Source organism: Labeo rohita, chromosome 3 (assembly GCF_022985175.1).
Source record: "Labeo rohita strain BAU-BD-2019 chromosome 3, IGBB_LRoh.1.0, whole genome shotgun sequence".
In the NCBI taxonomy this organism is placed as follows: Eukaryota; Metazoa; Chordata; class Actinopteri; order Cypriniformes; family Cyprinidae; genus Labeo; species Labeo rohita.
Genome location: NC_066871.1, coordinates 23195508 through 23215909, shown reverse-complemented (window position 1 = coordinate 23215909; position 20402 = coordinate 23195508). Strand labels below are relative to the sequence as shown.

Here is a 20402-nt window from a genome sequence, read left to right as displayed (position 1 = left end):
ATTATTACTCTGTTTTCAGAATGTGTATCTGTCATTATTTTTGGTCTTTTAAATGTATGTGTTATATTTCTGTTTTATGTGTTAGATTTAGGGTTAAATATTTATGTACAGCACTTCCGTCAGTCTTGTGGCTTTTTTTTAAATGTGCTTTATAAATAAATGAACTTGAAGTTGAAAATGAACTTACTATCACCAGCATGTTTCATAGATGGGATAAGTTTCTTATGATGGAATGTGTTCTTTTTTCCCCCAAACATAATGCTTCTCATTTAAACCGAAAAGTTCTACTTTGGTCTCATCCATCCACAAAACATTTCTCCAATAGCCAATAGAGCTGGGTAGATCATTTAGAAATTGTAATCCGTTACACTGTAAAAGACAAAAACACAATTTGTTGAGTCATCTTAAAATAATTTGTTACCCTGCTGCCTTACAATTTTAAGTTCAGTCAACTCAAATAAGTTTAGTCAACTTGAAATGTTAAGTTGTACTAAGTGACAACTTAGATATTTGTGTTTGTTAAACTTAAAAGTAAGGTAAGTAACCCAGCTGCCTTAAAATTTTAAGTTGAATCAACTCAAGTATCCAAGTTGTCACGTAGTACAACTTAACATTTCAAGTTGAATAAACGTTTTTTGAGTTGACTGAACTTAACATTTTAAGGCAGCCAGGTAACAAATTATTTTAAGTTGACTCAACAAATAGTTTTTTACAGTGTACTGATTCTAAATTAAATGACAAAAATTGTAGTTAGTAATGTAATCCATTACATTACACATTTTAGGTAATATAATCAGACTACTTTTAGATTACTTTCAGATTACTTTTGACCTACTTACTATCTCATTTATCACATTGATTCAAATAAGATAATTTTGTTCCATACTGACATATAAAAATATTACATCAAGGTTTTCCAAACTGGGGTTCGTGAAGGAACTGCAGGGGGCTTATGAGTTTAATGAAAAGCTAATAATTAATTAAATCATAAAAGTGCTAAATTAAAATAAATCATTATAAAATTAGTCAAAATAAAACACTTGCTAAAAAAAAAGGAAATATTTTATTTGTTTACCCGCATGTCATATGACCATAACATAATGCTTCTCATTTAAACCGAAAAGTTCAGCGTCAGAGAACAAGCAAAATGTGATACTTAATTATTAAAATATTTATTTTAAAATCTCAGGGGTACTTTAAGTAAATATATTAGGTGAAAGAGGATTACATGAGTTTGTGAATTTATGAATTTGTGCATTTTAATGTGTTTGAAAGACAAACGCCTTCTAAAGACATAGATAATTCAAATAAAAATGAATCTGTTCATTAGTAGTTGATGCAATATTGAAATACTTTTTGTAAACCTGTAAATAATATGTAATTATGTCATCCATGAAAAAGTAACTGTAGTCTGATTACGTGTATTTTAAAATGTGATTTAATTACAAGTACTTAACTTTTGAAATCATAATCTAGATTATGTAATCAGTTACTACCCAGCTCTGTTTGTAACATCTTCAGTTGATTGGAACTTCTTAATTATTGCCGTGATAGTGGAAAGGGGATTTTCAGAACAATCTTGTTCTGCACATCAGAACTATATTGTTTGGTTTTGATTCTTGTAGTGAATGATTAGGGGGATTTTGGCTTTTGTGTTCCTCATATTTATAATTCTGTTAAACAGGAAGTCACAGCTGGATAGTTTCATGCTCCTAGTCGCTCTGGTGTGCTAAAAAACGGCAGATAGTTTAGAAGAATTTCTAGAGGTGCCAATAATTGTGGCCGGCATGCATTGGAGGAAAACTTACAATAAGATTTCCCCCCACTTTCAATTGTTTTACTTCAATGAAAATTTTGTGAATTTTTTGAATAAAAAGATACATTTTCACAGCCACCTTTGCTCATATTTATTAGTGGAGGGCACTGTGTGTATATATATATATATATATCAAGAAATTAGAAGAGGTGAGAGGTGTATTCAAGTCATTGTATGTACGCATTTCATTTTATTTAGCATATTTACATATTTATTCAGCTCCTGAAAACTGCAACTGAACAGATAATCAAAGCAGCAGTATTAGCTAATGTTTAAGTCAAATTATGAATTACAGAAGCAGCTAAACGTTTGATGTATCTGAAACTGTCACAATCAAAAGCAGACTCATAAAACATGTCTTTATTGTTTAAAAAAATACAGTATAAAACGTACTTTTAGTACTGAGGAAAAGCATATGCACAAAAGTGTCAGAAAGTGCAAGTCAGTCATGATATCAGTCAAAGTCATCTCACTGAAACTGAAACATTTTAAAGCAGTTTAGTGTCCTTGTTGACTCATCGTCACCTTAGAATAATAAGGTTCTATCTGACATTTTTGTCAAAATTGAGTTATTCACATAATCTTATTTGGTGGCAACTTATTTACATTATGTGATGTTTCTTTTGTAAGATGTGTACATTTTGGGCCTTTTTTTAGAAAACAAAAATGGTTCTATCTACAAAAGTTTATAGGATGCAAAAACTTTGAAGCTCAATATCTCAAAGGTGCTCAGATTGCAGATAGAACTTTATAATTATAAGACGACGAAATGTTGATGAGATTTTGAATTTTATGGTGAAATTTGTTTTTGTAAAAAAAAACCAAAACAGTGCTTGTAACAATATCCAGTACATGACCATTTTAAAAAGTGCGTTAAAGTGATCTTATCCGTGAATCTTGAAGACGGAGGTGTTCAAAAACTCCATATGGAATGCAGTCATTCCAAAGCCTAATGAGGGGGAAAGAAAACAAGAAAATTTGCATGTCAGGAAACGTCGTTAAGTGATGTAATGATACTAAATGTATAGTGACTCTGTATGTATAGATTAACTTCCTTCTGTCCACCTGACTGTAGATTTGCAAGATCTCTTATTTTCTGTGGTTAAACTAGCTTAAATGTAACTCTGGACCACAAAACCAGTCTTGAGTAGGGCTGCACGATAAATCGCATGCGATTGTGAGGCACGCTTAGTCAGTAAAGCAGGTACTTTGATTAATAGTAAAGCTCCATCACGTGCGTTCAGCTGGAGCGGCAATTAATACACAGAGCCGTAAATCACTGACAAGCTACGCAAAATCGCGCTCATAATCGAATGCGATTTATCTGCGATTATGTGTGCGATTTTGCGTAGCTTGAACCGGCTTCATTGATTAAGCGCGCCTCACAATCACATGCGATTTATCGTACAGCCCTAGTCTTGAGTAGCACAGGTATATTTGTAGCAATAGCCAAAACCACACTATATTGTTAGATTGATAGATTGATAGATTGATAGATTTTTCTTTAATGCCAAAAATCATTAGGATATTGTAAATTTCCTACCATAAATATATCAAAACTTAATTTTTGATTAGTAATATGCATTGCTAAGACAACCTTAAGAGTGATTTTCTTAATATTTAGATTTTTTTGCACCTTCAGATTCTAGATTTTGTCCTATCCTAACAAACCATACATCAATGGAAAGCTTATTTATTCAACTCCAAGTTTTGAGATGCTAATATTTGATACGGAATTAGAAGAAAGTTATCCAAGTAAAAGCTAAGTAAAAGCTTTTTTTTGTTATGAGAGACTCACTCCAGAGACTTCATTCCTGTGCAGTTTTTCAGAGCAGCGCTGAGCTTTGTAGCTCCAATGTCTGTGAACTTGTTGAATTTTACACTGTAAGTGAATAACAAAAAATGCACAGATGTAATATTACGATACATTTCTTGCATTTTTAAAACATTCATTACAAAATAACAGAACAAAAACTGTATGTTAAAATGACTAAGATACTTCATTTTGAAAATGAAACTAATTTATTTCGGTCTTGCTATATAAACATTTTCAAGACGATTTAACATGATTCAAATAAATACTTACTCCAGATCCTGTAGGAGGTTCATGTTTGGTAAAACCAAAGCAAGATGTTCGGCTCCACTGTCAGCAATTGCATTTCCATAGAGACTAGAAGTGAGAAAAGTGGAATCATTTTAACAGTGAGGTCTTATAAACGCTTAGTCATGGTAAATATATTTTCGAGGGTGTCTGTACCTGAGGCTCTGTAGAGAAGGGACTGATGGCAAAGCTTTAGCCAGTTTTTCCACTCCGGCATCTCCAATGTGGTTCTGAGACAGACTGTATGGTGGAAACATTGGACAGTTCAGTTGTTGCACAGTTGTTCCTTTACAAGTTGTAATTACAGTTTTCTAGAGACTATTAAGTACACATACACATACATGTTTCAAAACTTACTTTAGCAATTTCAGACATTCCAGGAAATGTAAAACGCCAGCAAGCTTCTCAGCTCCAGAGTCTCCTATTTGGTTTTTCTCAAGGCTGAAAGACAAAGAATCAAGAACATTTTTAAATCCTAAAAACACTAACACTTTTTTTAGTCTCCCAATCCAAACATGGCCATGAAACCAATATCCACAACTGGATACTCACTCTAGATGCTGGAGAGACTGCAGAGAAGGCAGAACCTCTACGAGTTTGGGGAAAAGTTCAGGACCGTTTTGCACTCCAAGCCTGCAATGCAAAACACCACCACATATTATGAATACATCACTGAATGGATAAAAGGATAAAAGGGAAAAGGAAACAGGAATCGGCGGCAAATGGAGAAAAATATAAGAGTCAGATTTACTTACTCAAATTCCACTCTCTTAAGATGCCGAAGGGCTGGTACACCTTCATCCAGCGCAGACACAGATTCACTGAAAGTACAATCATATTTCTTATCAACATCATCATTTCATGCTACAATTTGACATGAAAGACATCGATGGGAATGGCATCCTTCGGTTGAAATATTTACATTTTCACAGTCATCCGACTTCCTATCAAACACAAATTTAAAGCTGTACCTTATTGGTAACTTCTTCTCTCTGTGAATTTGGACAAGGACGGGCAGGCTCTCTACGTGATACCCTTGTGTTGCCTTGAATGGCTCCAAGGTGAACTTCTCAATGGCACTTTTCAGGTTCAGTTCATCATTGCTTTGATGCAAGTCCTCCCATAAGCCAATAGTGTCAGCTGTATGTGCCCTAATAGAAAAACAAGTATTAATTTAGTAAATAAATTCATGAAATAAATGAAAACCTTATGCTTAAAACAATAATTCGTTCAGACACAAAAGCAGAAAAGTAGTTCCACGCAACTACAATTAACTTCAAAGTGTTTCTAAAAGCACACAAATTTTCATAAACATGGTCGACACAATTTGTGCCAAATTTTCCAAAATCATCATTTAGTTTGTTTTTTACTGACAGTCTTTATGTCCATTCTAGCTTTCATTTCCACATTCATGAAAAAAGTAGTCAACTAGTGAATCTGATTAGGCTTCCTGTTTTGTGAATCAGCATAAACGACTCAAAAGAATGATTCATTCATCAATGCATGATTCATGAACAAATCATCAAATTGCTACCTGCTACCTATGGGAGCTTTTTCGCAAGATGGGAAATACGTACCAATAAGTACATATCACTGCAGTTTCCAACAACAATGAACACTAGAGATGAGTTTGATTAGTTATGATTACAGCTCCATATGTTTCACTTTTCCCATGTAACAAGCTCGTTCGATAGCTCAGCCGATGTGTCAGCCGCACCACACGGATACGATGTTTTCGTTCAAATCAAAGCGTAGAGAACGTAGAAGACGTATCCGTGTTGTGCTGCTGACACAAAACAGCGTACGCAGTTTGCGTCCAGCGGATATTCTCCCAAATGGACCTTTCTCACATTTCCTAGTTTCTCATGGCGAAAGTCGTCATAGTTGGGTAAAATCCGAGAGCAGTGAATGGGAGAGTACCACAGATATATTTTTTGCATTCCCATTTGCTCAAATAGCAAAAGAAAAACTACACGATAGTGTTTTCACGACTTTCAATCAAAGGAAAAAAAATTGAGCTAGACTGATATCGGCAGTCACAAGAGAGAACAATGTCAAATTTACCGTCCCTCCCATAGACGCGGCAGTAGAAACACCCTTGCATATCGTTAACTATTTTTTTTTGTAACTTGATGAAAAGGTGATATAATACAAAGTATAGTGTTATAAATGTACATACATATTTTTAAAAGTCAAAATAAAAAAAACTTTAAAGGATTTATGATGATGATGACCGTTGAAACGCGTCATCACAGGCTTGCGAAAAGGGTCCATGGCGCTACGGTGGCGCAGATGAGAAGAATTGTGAATAAAGTCCTGATTTTTATTTCCTTCGCGTACAAAAAGTATTCTCGTCACTTCATAAAATGATGCGCTGATGGCAGATGGACTATTTTGACGATGTCTTTCATACTCTTCTGGGTCTTTACAGTGGTATTTACTTGACAGTCAATGGGACAATCAAAACCTCCCGGTTTTCATCCAAAATATCTTAAATCGTGTTCCAAAGCTTTTACGGGTTCGGAACAACATGGGGGTAAGTGATTAATGACAACATTTTCATTTTTGGGCGGAGTAACTCCTTAACATGTTTTTTAAAACTCAAGATCTCAAGATGCATGGGAATTTTAAAAAGTCTTGAAATATCCAAGTTTTGTATTTCACAGAAATCGCTGCCTTGGAATTAGGTTCTATCTGACATTTTTGTCGAAATTTAGTTATTCACATATTCCTATTCTGTGACAACTTATTTACATTATGTAATGTAATAAAAAAACAAAAGGGTTTCTATCTACAGAAGTCTATGGAACACAAAAACTGAAGCTCAGTATCTCAAAATATTGCTCAGAATGCAGATAGAACCTTATAATTACAAGGCTACAGTTATGTAGTCGATGTAAGGGTGCTTAAATAATGACAGCATTTAAACATTTATGTAAACTATTCTTTGAGCAATGCATTTTGATGACTCACCAGAATGATTTGATACATTTGAGTCCCACAAGCTCTTTCAGGCCACTGATGGGAATGCATGTATCTTGCAGGTTGATGCAGAAGGTCCGCTTCAATCCGCTGGCATGCTGAAGGAGATGGCATATGACGTACACGTCTGACGGGCAAAGTTGCGTCCCACAGAACGACAGATGCTCAGGCAGGTTCTTCAACAGAAGTTTGGCAAATTTGGCACTGCAGGTCTCGTACACACAATGAAACAGTTCTAGTAACCTGGCAGGAACCAAATCATTAGGCTTCATGCTCTCCAGATGGGTTTCGACAGCCTTTCTTTTGGCTTTTATGTTGATGCTGCTGTCCAGGATGCTGAGCCCATCAGGAGGCTTCTGGAAGATCAAGCCCGTGACAAACCTCTGCAGCACGTCCTGCGACTCTCCCTGAATCTTTCGTTTCTTCTGATGGACTACGCTGTTTGCCACCACCATTTTTTCGTTCACCTGTTTCGACTGTACCAGGTGCACAGCGCTCAGGAGATTCTGAGTGAAAAGGTCCGCAAAATGATTTTCCTGATGCTCAGATATTTTGTAGGACGTTAGTATGCCACTTTTAAGACAACAGTCCAGCAATTCTGTAGAACTGCCTGGGTTTACGCGTGTATCATGATTCTTGAATCCCTCCCATGCAATTTTGCACAGCTGTGGGATGTCTAGCTGTTTACTGTTTTTACCCAATGAGCTAATTCCAAGGCTAGCCTCTTGCAGATGCTTGGAGGTCACTCTTTGGCACAAGTCCGTGAAAGTTGAAGGCAAATCATCACTGCAGCCGTCTTGCTGCTCGAGCAGGAAGCAGGTAGTCCAGCAAAGCAGCGGGTTGGAGCATAAACTGGATATGTACCTGTGATTCCTAATCTGTTTTAGTGCATTTTCTTGGAGGGAAGCATCCCTGAAATATTTTGACGTATACAACTCAATGTCCTCAGGACAGAAGCCGCAAAGCTCCAAAAGGCTGTCCATTTTTCGAAGCACCTGATTTAAAACGTCTTTAGGTCTCGTGGCAATGAGAAGCGTGCAGCCTGAGAGGATTTCCTTTTGGAACAAACCTGAAAATAGCTGTTTGACGGTGTATTTAGTGTTTGTGTGTGATTTAGCAGGGGACTGGAGAAGCCCCTCAAAGTCTTTGATGTGATCAAAGCTGTCAAAGATAATGAGAACTTCATCGGGACAAGACAGAATATGTTTGAACACAGAGTCTGTGTCCTCGCAGCGAGGAGACACGGACAAATCGAACAGTAAAGCTTTCAAGCTGTAGTTAGATTGGGTGAGGTCTAAAATTTTACAGTTCAACAAAAAAACAAACTGAAATTGAGGCAGGCTGCCACTTGCCCAGTCCAAGCATAAACGCTGAATGAACGTGGTTTTCCCCACTCCGGCTTTTCCGAGGAGAGCAACTGACTGTTTTGGTTTGGAATCACTGTTATGAAACAACTGGCTTCTGTCCAGCTTCGCTTTCCTTCGCTCTGAATCACTAAGGACGACCAGTTCTTTCTCCAAACACTTGTTTGCATTCTTGCCGGATTTGATAAGGAGTTTCCTTTGAACCAGATGCATATCCACATAGTGGGACTCCATTCCCATGCCTCCACGCATAGAGCAGCAGACATCACTCATGTGGGATTTCATGTGATTGATGTAGTCCTTAACACATTCTGTAAAACAAACATTCATCATGTTTCACATAGTTTAATAAAGTCATTCAAGGTTAAACAATAATTAAACTGGTTTCTGACCTGGTGCCTCTGGGCGGGTTTTCCTTTCAGTTTTTGAAAGTGTGGAATCGTTGTTTTTTTGTGGGCTTCCTGTAATTGCCAAAACAAACAAGCAGTCATTTTGTGACTATTAATTTGAATGAAATTTAATATGATAACACCTGGTAAACTGCAAAATGCCACAGTTTCTCTGTTTACAAGGAATATTAATTTTCCTCCAAAAATCAAGCTTGCAGTAAAGCAATCCCAGATTGAATCTGTACTCATGAAAGGTTAATCATGCTCTCTACTTTTATATAAGAGTCATTTGGTGGATTATTATGCTGATAGCCCTTTTTATTTTCATTTAACTAAAGAAAAGTATCGCCCATCCAACTTTTGATGTCATTTACACAAGCTATCAAATCATATAAGGACTTTGACCCAGGTTTTATCGGCATGTATAATTCGGTTTCATCTGGATAAAGTGATATAGAACCTTGTACGATTAAAAAATGTAATGGAGAAGGGACATGTATAAGGCAAATAAAATCGGGCCCAAAACCGAGCCCTGTGGCACCCCACACATAACAGAACAGGCGATAAATGAAACAGACCTATCTCTACAGAGAAGCTCCTCTTAGTAAAATAGGACTCAAACAATGCTAAGACTGAATCACAGATAGCAACCTCGGTTTTTTAACCTGTTTTAAAGAATGTGGTGATCCACTGTATTGAACATCGCACTTAAATCCAAATACCAAAATTGCTAAATTTCTGGAATCCACAAATGTGACCCTGGACTACAAGACCAGTCATAAGGGTCAATTAAGATTAAGATTTATTTTCTATTAAAATGAAGATTTATACATCATCTAAAAGCTGAATAAACAGGCTTTCCACAGATGTATGGTTTGTTAGGATAACCCAATATTTGGCCTAGATACAACTATTGAAAATCTGGATTCTGAGGGTGCAAAAAAATATATATATATATTGAGAAAATCACTTTTAAAGTTGTCCAAATGAAGATCTTAGCAATGCACATTACTAAACAAAAATTAAGTTTAGATATATTTATGGTAGGAAATTTACATAATATCTTAATGGAACATCTTCTTTACTTAGTATTCTAATGATTTTTGGCACAAAAGGAAAATCGATCATTTTGACCCATACAATGTATTTTTGCCTATTGCTACAAATATACCTGTGCTACTTAAGATTGGTTTTGTGGTCCAAGGTCACATATTATGTTAACAAAAACTATTTTTGGATGCGATTAATCGTTTGACAGCACTAGTTTAGACCAATGTGAATATCAACCAATGTTTTTATGCAGCAAACACATAGAGTTGTAAATGTGAAAGAAGCTAATGTGCTGTCTAAAAATCTGAACAAATAAGATTATTTAGTCATTTACATTTAGTCATTTAGTAAAAACTTGAGGACAAAATGAGGACAAATGAAGCAATCAAATCAACAAAAAAGCAATAAAATGCAAGTGCTATGATGAATCTCGGTTAGTTTTTTTTTTTTTAAAGAAAACAAGCAGTAAACGAATAAAGTGCGAGTTTTAGAGGGTGAAGTGTTTTTTTAAAAATAGATAAAAAGAATTAGAATAGAGAGTGCTAGAGTCAGAGGGGTCAAATAATATATATATATATACATATTTGAACCAAATCTTTTTTCTTTAAAATGGTTTAAAGGCTGAAATGTAATTTTTATCACTTTTTGTTTTGTGAAAAGCTGTATCTGAACTTTAAATCATGTCACTTTACAGTTTAATATGTTACCATAGCCATTTTCCTACCCTGCTCATACAGTGTTTATTTTATTTGTGCAGCTCGTAAAAAGCCTTAACGGCTTTTTATGAGCCTAAAAGAGACGAGACCTAAAAAAAGGTCAAAAGCCTTAACTCAGTAAATAGAAAATTCCTGAAATAAAAATGAAATAAAATCCCTTCCTTGATAGTTGTTGATATTTGTGTTCTGAAAATGTTTTTCATTGACATTTTGACTCCTATCCAATATAAAATGGTCTTTTTTTTATTTAGACTAGTTACATTTATTTTGAGCTACCAAAATCTGAAGAGTCCCTGCCTGAAGGCGCTACCAGGGATTGCAAAAGACCTTTTTTTCTAGATGCCTACATTTAAAAACACTGAACAACCTCTAATCTAAAAGTGTTTCTTTCACAGTCCTGTTTGGATGTGTGTAATCTTTTGAAAGAATGATTAAACGATGATATGTGCATTTTTTTCTTTTTCAGTTTCATAAGAAATCCATTTATAGAATCATTTTTCACATGAGTGCCTCTGCATTTGCGCACAAAACTTTTTGAGATAGACAAAATATGAGGTGGAAGGAAAAACTATATTTCAGTGCTTTTGCGAGCAAACGGAAAGCTTTTTGTTGGGAACGCACTAGTTTTGCAAGCAAACTCAAAAGCACTGAAATATACCTGTATGTATGGTTCAACCCAAATATAATTTCTCCCATCTCATATTTTTTCACCCTGGGGGCTCTGTACAAATTTGCCATTGTTTTTACTATTCCATCTGGTGACATGCAGAAATTACTTTTTTTTTTTTTTTGTACAGATTCTAAAGTTTGCAAATTATCTTTATTACACATCTACACTTGGATAAAACACATAATTGCTGTCATCCAACCCTGAGCTCACCTTTTGTAGGGGAGGGAGTGTCTACAGATTGCAAACCCGGGAATGCGCTGTCTGAGGATGAGCCAACTGGAAGCATGGAACCAGTGAGCTCTAACGGGGCAACTGTGCCATCAGCTGAAAGAGGAAGATTTCAGTTAACACAATGCAGTTAATATTGCTAACCCTTAATGAAGCATAATTATTCACAAGACCATCTTTTTGTTTAACATACCAGGTGAAAGAGGAATTATCTGAGTGCCTGGACTCACACACTGGGGCGACACTGCAGATAATAAATGTGAAATTAGAGATACAGTGCCCAACATTAAAAAAAAAAAAAAAAACATGCAGGCACACGTGGCTATCTAAGAATGCTTTTACAGTTGACTTACCAATTACATACGTAGGCCCTGTTGGAACCACAGTGCCTATAAGAGGTGGCGTAAGAGGGCTGATCGTCTGGATAAATTGTAGTGGTGAACCACCTGAAATACCCAAAGACTCACAATGAAACTCAAAGCCAAAGCCTCCTTTCTTGAAATGTCAGTACAGTATGAAAACATCTACTCACCACTAGAGGGCAGAAGAGGGGGGCTGAAGGGAATGCGTAGTACATGCTGGAATGGACTTGAGCTCAGATGGAAACTACTGTCAGGGGTTATGGTGGGTGATCTTCCGTTTGCTGAGGGACTTTCAGGGCATGGTGGTGTTGCTATACAGACATTAGGCTTTCTGTTAGCAATGTGACGTTGTACTTGCGGTTGTTAGACTGAAATAAATATGTTTCCTTCCTTTTTTTTTAATAGGTAGGCAGTTCTGACAACATTTTAGTTACTTAAAAAATACTTTCCGAGTCAAATAATCCACCATGGTACTTCTGGTTCCCACTACTACTACTACATTGTGATGTTTGAATTACCTCGTTTGCGTTTCGGTCTTCGGCGTTTATCTGAATCAGCTATTGACAGATAAAAAACACACCTCTTACTGAATTCAGTGTGGATCTTTTATTAGAGAACATCTAAGAGAAATGAGCATTACCTTTTCGCTTATTGTTTTCCACTTCATTTAGGACAGAAGCATTTTCTGGTATTGGCGTGAAAGTTGTGTCTGTGTCAACTGTTTGCAAAGCAGATGTGAAAGACTTAGCTTACTACTACATTTAATTCACTTTATTTTTGAAAAAACACCGTGATATGCAAATGAATGATCAAACAGACACTGGTTCCCCTTCACGTTCAATAACGTAAATGTCATATGTGATTCAGAAACTGATTCTATTTAAATTATATTCTTGTCTTACCCGAAAAGTTATCGAAGAAGTTGGGATCTGCCAAGACACAATGAAATTCATGTCAATAATACTGTCATGCAATAAATTTCACAATAAGGCAATAAGTGAAACTGACCGAAATCATCTTCAAAAGACTCCAGATACTCCAAGAGGACACTGTCTGTGAAAACAGTAAGAAAATGTCAATCTCTCATTCGAAAACTTGCAGAGGTACATTTGTTTACCACGTTAAAACAAGTGCTGTGCATCTATTTACTCACCAGGTAAAAGTTCAGACATTGGGTCTGGGACGTTATCTTGCGATTCAGCATCTGTTGTAACATAGTATTGCATTATTTAAGACATAAATGTGCCACAGGGAAAACGTATTAATAGTAGTTTTCATAGTAACGCGCAAGATGCTGTGGAGCGCGCGCGCCCTTTCTTTCAGAAAAAAGACCATGAGGGGAAAAAGCCCGTTTGTGATATATAAACATTTGTCTCGCTATAAAAATGATAATTTTGCACGTTTTAAATAAATGACTGCTTTCATGCACTATCAAAGTAAAACAAATTGGGCTACGACGCAATTACGCATCACAAATATAAAATAGTCTTATAAATTAAAATATCTTTGTACATTACCCATTTCGCAGAGATTTTCCATGTTTACTGAGGAATTATTAATCCATTACGTTAAAGTTGTGGAGCAAAAAAAAGATTTACACTGTAAGAAGCGCTCGACGTCCTCAGATTACGCAGGCTCAGGCATTGTCTGGCAAACACCAAAACTGGCTACACCTTCACTGCTTTTACTTTCAGTATGAGAGGGGAGTTGGTTTGGCTCGGCAAAAACCAAACTTACCCAGCGTCGGTCGTCTAGCAAATCTGTTTTCTCACAAATGATCTATTCATTCCGAGTCGTGCTTATCATTTTTGTTAGTTTTGATTTTTCTGAGATGATGGAGACAATGAACTAACACAGTTCTTATATGTATATTTACATTATTATTTGTTTATTTATTTATTTTTTATTTAATCTTTTTAGGTCGAGAGTCTCTTCCAGGTTTAGTCTTAGGCTATTCAAATGTTGCTGGCTAATATAAAGTCCTCTAAAATATTTTAGACATGTATATTTACAGTAAATTGTAAATAATCAACTCTCAATCAGGTTGATGTATTGACATAATGTATAATTTAATAGTAAGGATTATTATTTTTTATTTTTATTTTTAAGAAGCTATAAAAAAGCAATTTATGTTGACCCAATTTTTTTTTCTAAGCTCGCCACTCCTATTGCGGAAATGTATTACCCATGAATGGCAGGTATTTTCCATTGTCTGTTGTGCTGTTTTTTTCTTTCTTTCTTTCTTTTTTTTAACAGGCGAGTTTTATATAATACACTGGTTAATGTTGCGTTTTCATAATGTAGATTATTATCTGACTTCCCAAAACCAACCTGCCTCCTAAAAGAAGTCATTTACAGTGAAATTCCCAGCTCCAAAATAAATTTATAAATAAATAAATAAATAATCTCAAGCCAGCCTCCTTCTAAAATGAAACCAAAATATCACGCAAGTATGGCAGACTGGTATGGCAAGAACAAGTACTTTGTTTACTCTGAGTTTTGTATTAACACAGCCCATACCATAAAATTTCCTTTATGCCTGCCTGGTTTGCTGGTGACAACACATTTGGCCTAATTTACCATTCACTAACTCAGTCAAGTCAGTTGAGGAAGGGCGTCTACCATTAGAAGTTTTAGTGGCTGCTGTTGGGTTTCACCTTGACATCTTTTAGAACTCTCTTTCTTTTTGATCTGCAATCCCCATGAAAGAAACAAAACATCTTCAGAGTCTATGCGGCACAGCGTGCTTAGAAAGCAATTCTAGTGTCTGTGAGAGATCTGATTACAGGTGCATCCTGTCAGGCACTGTTACCTCCTTGTGGGTGCAAACTGCAACACATAGAAATATTAAGCACTTACTGTAAATGTGGACAGTATTTACATAAATATATTGACAGTTTCACTGCTGGCCTAGTATGCTGCAGTTTAACTAAAAATATGGGTCCTCTATCCATTACGTTGCCTCTTCAGTGAAAAAGTCATCTCACCTGAATCAGGAGAGATATATGCACAGATTACAGTTTACAAGTGAAAACAATTCAAAACAGGCCAACAAATATGTGAAAAGGACAAAAGGATTAACTTTTCACTGAGGAAATGTTATTATGGATTATGGACTGGTATTCTGCCCAAAAGCAACAGTTTAAAGTTAGCCACATTTAACTATTGCTTTAATGGAGTTATTACTCATAGAAACTGATCAAGCATTTTTCTCCTCAAGTTCTGCGCTGAGACTGGGGTAAGATGTCAGTGAAACTGTGTACTACGTTTTCTGTGGGCGGCGTTCTGACAAACACAGCCCTTCATATAAAGTTTAACGGTCTGTGAGAATAAACATCTTGAATAATGAGAATAATGTGAAATATAGCTGCAAGCAGTAGTTAAGGGACCAAGCACAACAGAGATAAAAATAAAGAGCTAATGAGCTGTCTTTAATTACTCAGTAAAGACTAGGGTTCTCTAACCTTGCTCCTGAAGAGCTACCTTAACCCTGCTTCAACACACCTGGCTGTAATTAAGCAGTCCGGAACACCTTGATTAGCTGGTCCAAGTGTGGTGGATTAGGGTTGAAGCTGAACAATGCACTATGGTAGCGCTTCACGCTCCTCACCGAGCCCTTACGGGGCCGTTCACATATCGCGCCTAAAAACGCGTGGAAAACGCTAGGCGCGCCGATTTTAACTCCTTTCCAAAGCGCTCTGTAGCTTGCGCTCCCGTGGCGTCTGCCGTTGCTAAGCAACCATGACCCGCACTCTCAATGAAGACGCGGAAGTTTCAAAGGACAAACGGATTTCCAGCACTAAAAATCACTTGCTGTAGCTCTGCTACTAAATTTACTGAAAAATGTACAGCTATGATCAGCTGTTTCTCCATCTTGGCTGAGCTTTCAATGTTGTTACGGGAAAGGATGAAGCTAATTGGTTGAATCTTGTCACATGACCCGCGGTGCGCTTGCGGCATTCTGAAAAGTTGAGATGATTTCATCTCGATGCGGCGCTGAAGCGCCTAAAAAACGCTTCCGTTATGAGCGCTGCTGCCGCGCGTCTACATTTGAAATAACGAACTTATTTCGAATGCATACCAAAAATTAATTTTCTGCAGGTCAAGATTTTTCTCAATATTTTATTTTGCCGAAAAAAAATTCGAATTCCGCGCTCGGTTTTTTTAGAGCCACAGCAAGTGATTTTTAGTGCTGGAAATCTGTTTGTCCTTTGATGAAACTTCCACGTCTTCATTGAGAGTGCTGGTCATGGTTGCTTAGCAACGGCAGACGCCACGGGAGCGCAAGCTACAGAGCGCTTTGGAAAGGAGGAAAAATCGGCGCGCCTAGCGTTTTCCACGCGTTTTTGGGCGCGCAATCCCATAACGCACCCCGTGAGCGTTCACGCTCAACTTCCATAGGAATTAATGAAAAACGCTCGCTTCGCTCAGCTCGCTATGTGCCAGTGGAAACACACGGTTACACATAACCACAACGGGAGTGTTTGAAAGACACATCTGTCACCGAATTCCTAGTACATCTGCATATAGACGGATCCGCTGACAGACGCGGTTTTCAAACGCTCTCGTTGTGCTTATGTGTGAGCGCTCGGTGAGGAGCGTGAAGCGCTTACCATTGTAGCCAATCACAGTCATGTCTGTTGAGCGCATGAACACTATGGCCAATCAGCGATGTTTAAAAATCGGCTCAACAGCGCTCAAATATGAGCGGGAAATGGACGTTTTTAAAATTTCAGTACCGAAAGTACCGAACCCGCTAACTTTTGACAACCCTAGTTATATCAAAAAGATTTAGATAATTTTTGTCAGAATGCTCTGAAAATGATCGGAGCCAATTTTGGCGAGCACCCCCCAACACTACACATTTCTCCCTCATCTATCACACCTGAATCAACTCATTAGCTCATTAGTAGAGACAGCAAGACCTAAAATGGGTGTGTCAGATATGAGAGACCTACAAAATATGCAGTGTTGGGGATGCTGGCAGGACCGGTTTGAAAACCACTGGTCTAGGACAAGTTTGAAAAAGTAGATATTTTGGAAAATTCTAAATTTACAAAAAATTGACCAAAGAAATTTAAATTTTCAACTTGGTATGAGCTAAAGAATCAGAAGAAAAATTTTGCTTTTAGACCTTACGATTCAAAAGTTATTAACGGAAGAGACTCCAAAGTTTAGAGACTCCAAAATTGCTTTGTTAATAATGAGACCAAATTTCATAACACTTTCCATAACAATATGTTTAAGAGATTGAAAAATACAGCATTTTGCTACAAAATTCAAAATGGTTCACGCATAGGACATAGGAAAATTTGGTATCGTTTGATTTGGTATACTACTCTGAATCCAGTGAGCTCACTCTTTTGATCAAACTGTTCAGAAAATATAAACAAAAATGTCAAATTTGTATATCTTTTGAACAGTATGTGGCACTGTGCTGAAACTAATCAGATTTTCTAGCGAAAATCATATAAACTGTGGAGGACGAATTCAATTTTTTTTTTCCGCAAAATAAAATATTGAGAAAAATCTTGACCTGCAGAAAATTAATTTTTGGTATGCATTCGACTCAACATGAGCCAAGGAATCAGAGGAGAAAAGAATTTTACTTGTAGACCTCACGGTTCAATATGAATAAGAAGAAATTTGAGTGCAAACTTGACCTATTGGTAGTGCTAGAGAGTTTGAGTTAGAGACTCCAAATTTGCTGTGGTTAATAATGAGACTGTCCTCTATCCATGGGCCAAATATCATAACTTTCTCGCAAGTCATTCCATACGATTCATAACATGATAAAGCATTTGAAAAATACAGCATTTTACTAAAAAACTCAATATGGTCCACACTCAAAGTGGCTGACATAGGAAAATTTGGTATCATTTGATTTGGAAAGCAATTCTGAATCTAACAAGATCACTCTTATGATTTTTGGTCAACCTGTTCAGAAAATATAAACAAAAATGTCAAACTTATATATCTTTTAACCAGTAGGTTGCCAAAACTAATCACGTGCCCTCAGGTCATGCTTGGTATAACACGTACCAAGTTTGGTCGGAATCTGTTAAAGCGTTTTAAAGATATAGCCTCATGTCCGTTTTTGCGCTAATTTCATCAAATTCGTTAACACTTTACAAAAAAATCTTGGTATTCCAAAAACCTTTTTGCCAGCATTGCCTGAAAATGATCTCTGCAAATTTTAGTGAAATTGGACAAACTATCTAACTAACTTTTGGTGTGCGTTTGACTCGGCATGAACCAAGGAATATATATATATACATATATATATATGAGTGCAAGCTTAACCTATTGGTGGTGCTAGAGAGTTTTGCTATGGTTAATATTGAGACTGTCCTCTATCACTGTGCCAAATTTCATAACTTTGCCATATTTTATGGGCTGCCATAGAATCCCAGAGTGGAAGAAGAAAAATAAGAAAGCGAAAAAGAAGAAGAAGAAGAAGAGGACGAAGAAGAAGACCGACAGATCCAATAGGTGCCTAGGCACCTTTGGTGCTTGACCCTAATACTGAGCAGCTGTCTGTGACTGAGAACAGCGCATGAGAATTTGATCAGCATTTTAATGCTAAAAACTGCTTTCTAAGTAAATTTTGACCATGTTTACACTGCAAAGTATACATGCTGTTAAAAAAAAAAAATAAAAAAAACAAAACAAAATACTGTTATTTGCAATGCAAATTCAAAACAGGAAAACATCAGTAAAAAAAAATCCCCCAAAAATCCTTCATATTAAAATGATACATTGTGATCTATTTTTTGCATTTTTTTTGCCATAAATTATTAAATTAAGCTTTTTCAACCAAAATGGCAGATGTGGGGTAAACTGTGTTGAACACTTGAGGATAAGCTGTGGATAATGTGCAGATATTATTCTTAGCAATAAGACTCTAAAATATATATATATATGTATATATATATGTATGTATGTATGTATGTATATATATATATATATATCTACTATCAGAGTTTTTCGAAATACCCTGTCTTGAGGCAGAATACACAGGGTTCAGGCAGAGCAAGGCAAGATGAGCATTTGAGATTAAAAAGTACTTCATTTGTATTATTTTAATGAAAATAACCAATTGTTTCGCTAGATAAGACCCTTCTTCCTCGGCTGGAATAATTTACAACCACATTTGGGATCATTTGAAGCCGCATTTAAACTGCATTTTGGAAGTTCAAAATCGGGGCACCATATCAGCCCATTATATGGAGAAAAATCCTGAAATGTTTTCCTCAAAAAAAAACAAAAAATTTTTTTACGACTGAAGAAAGACATGAACATCTTGGATGACAAGAGGGTGACTACATTATATGTAAATTGTTGTTCTGGAAGTGGACTTTTCCTTAAACGACTTTTTAAATATTATTTATTCATTCTATGGCCAATTTATAAAAGTATTCCTCTAATTACAAAATAATACAAAGATTTGTTTTGGCAGAGATGCCATGAAAGAACTATTTTTTGGTTCCGTGAAAAACCTTTCAGTGAACAGTTCTTAAAAGAACAATGTTTCTTAGTGTGAAGAACATTTTAATAATTAAAGAAACTTTTTCCACTACAAAAAACAATTTGTGGAATGAAAAGCTTTCCCGGATTGACTAATGTTCTGCCAATAAAGAACCATCATTTTTGACAGTGCACCGCAAAATATAAGTAGAAAGTGTAAATAAAAATATTTAAAGATGATATTTAACTCACTAGAAGGAACCAAATCGTCCTCTTTTGAGAGTGCCAAAACCTCCTCTTTGGAGAGTGCCAAATCCAGGATGCCTTGGCTGATGTCCCAATTTTGCCAGATCGGCAAAGAGAGTCTTCTAGCCAGATCTTCTCCATCATTACAGAAGTCTTCAAATAAACAATGCTCTCCGATTTCACCATCCTTGTAGAGAGACCGGTAATACTGGGTAGAGAAGACGTTGGCCTCGTGCAGTTCTCTGAGAAGCTCGTGCAGCAGGATAGGGCTAACCTGTAAAGCTTTTCTCACTTGAAACAGTACCTCCTCAAATGGAACCATGACTGCACAGCAGCCGCGAGACCCGGTCATTTCAATGCTTTATTTCCTCCTTGTCATACCATAGCCAATTATCTGTGCTTTTGTTCCTGGATAAAAAAAATCCCCTCAGCTGATTCCATTTGTCGGTTTTATACTACACTGTTTATGGACTGCAAGTTTTACCCAGGTCAGATGAGGATAGTTTCGGATGTGCTTTTCCAAAAGAATACGAATGGTGCTAGTGTGCTGTGCATGGACAAATCAACAGACCACATCTCCATCTCACTTCTCCTTTTGTTACTAGGAATTAATAATGGAAGAATTTATATTTAAATGCCATGAACAGATCCCAAACCCTACCACTAATATAATATCTGCTTTTTATATACTGAGCACAATGTGTTTTCCTCTTATAAAACTAAATATAGATTTTGATATACATCTGAAACATAAAAAAACACCGCTTTTTCAGCCAGTATATAGAGGTTGGATAACACAACCAAATACAATATTTGTTTAACAGCTGTCCACTGAGGTCAGTTTATGAAGCCAGCATATGGTAGATATGTTTTACCCCAACTACAGTAAAATCAATCCTGTATGTACAGCTCTGAAGTTGGTGTAAAGAGCACAAATGCCATGTTATGAAGCAGATAAAAAGAGTATTTCATTCATAAATGTCAATTATTTTGTCCAAAAGCTTTTGAGGT

General features: G+C 36.4%; 1 protein-coding gene across 4 annotated transcripts; it reads right to left on the bottom strand.

Moving 5' to 3' along the window:
* Positions 1-2161: 2161 nt before the first annotated feature.
* On the bottom strand, positions 2162-20070 carry ciita (class II, major histocompatibility complex, transactivator). 4 transcript variants are annotated; one of them, XM_051106135.1, is made up of 20 exons: positions 19398-20068; positions 12832-12882; positions 12687-12731; positions 12581-12607; positions 12319-12396; positions 12197-12235; positions 11849-11989; positions 11670-11762; positions 11510-11560; positions 11299-11412; positions 8656-8724; positions 6891-8574; positions 4889-5068; positions 4673-4738; positions 4470-4550; positions 4275-4358; positions 4074-4157; positions 3903-3986; positions 3615-3698; positions 2162-2765 (listed from the first exon to the last, which is right to left on the bottom strand). In XM_051106135.1, the coding sequence occupies exons 1-20, from the start codon at positions 19741-19743 to the stop codon at positions 2690-2692; spliced, it is 3477 nt and encodes a 1158-aa protein (XP_050962092.1). In that variant the 5' UTR covers positions 19744-20068; the 3' UTR covers positions 2162-2689. The 4 variants fall into 4 exon arrangements, with proteins under 4 accessions (XP_050962092.1, XP_050962095.1, XP_050962094.1 ...); XM_051106138.1 differs by lacking the exon at positions 19398-20068 and adding an exon at positions 14199-15323; XM_051106137.1 differs by lacking the exon at positions 19398-20068 and adding an exon at positions 13196-14182.
* Positions 20071-20402: the final 332 nt, after the last annotated feature.

Excerpts from the sequence above, each read along its gene's own strand:
- ciita (XM_051106135.1), bottom strand. The coding sequence starts at position 19,743 with ATGACCGGGTCTCGCGGCTGCTGTGCAGTCATGGTTCCATTTGAGGAG. Across the intron at positions 11,561-11,669 it reads AGGGCCTACGTATGTAATTG|TGTCGCCCCAGTGTGTGAGT; the intron begins GTAAGTCAACTG and ends TATTATCTGCAG. Across the intron at positions 8,725-11,298 it reads CACTCCCTCCCCTACAAAAG|GAAGCCCACAAAAAAACAAC; the intron begins GTGAGCTCAGGG and ends TGGCAATTACAG.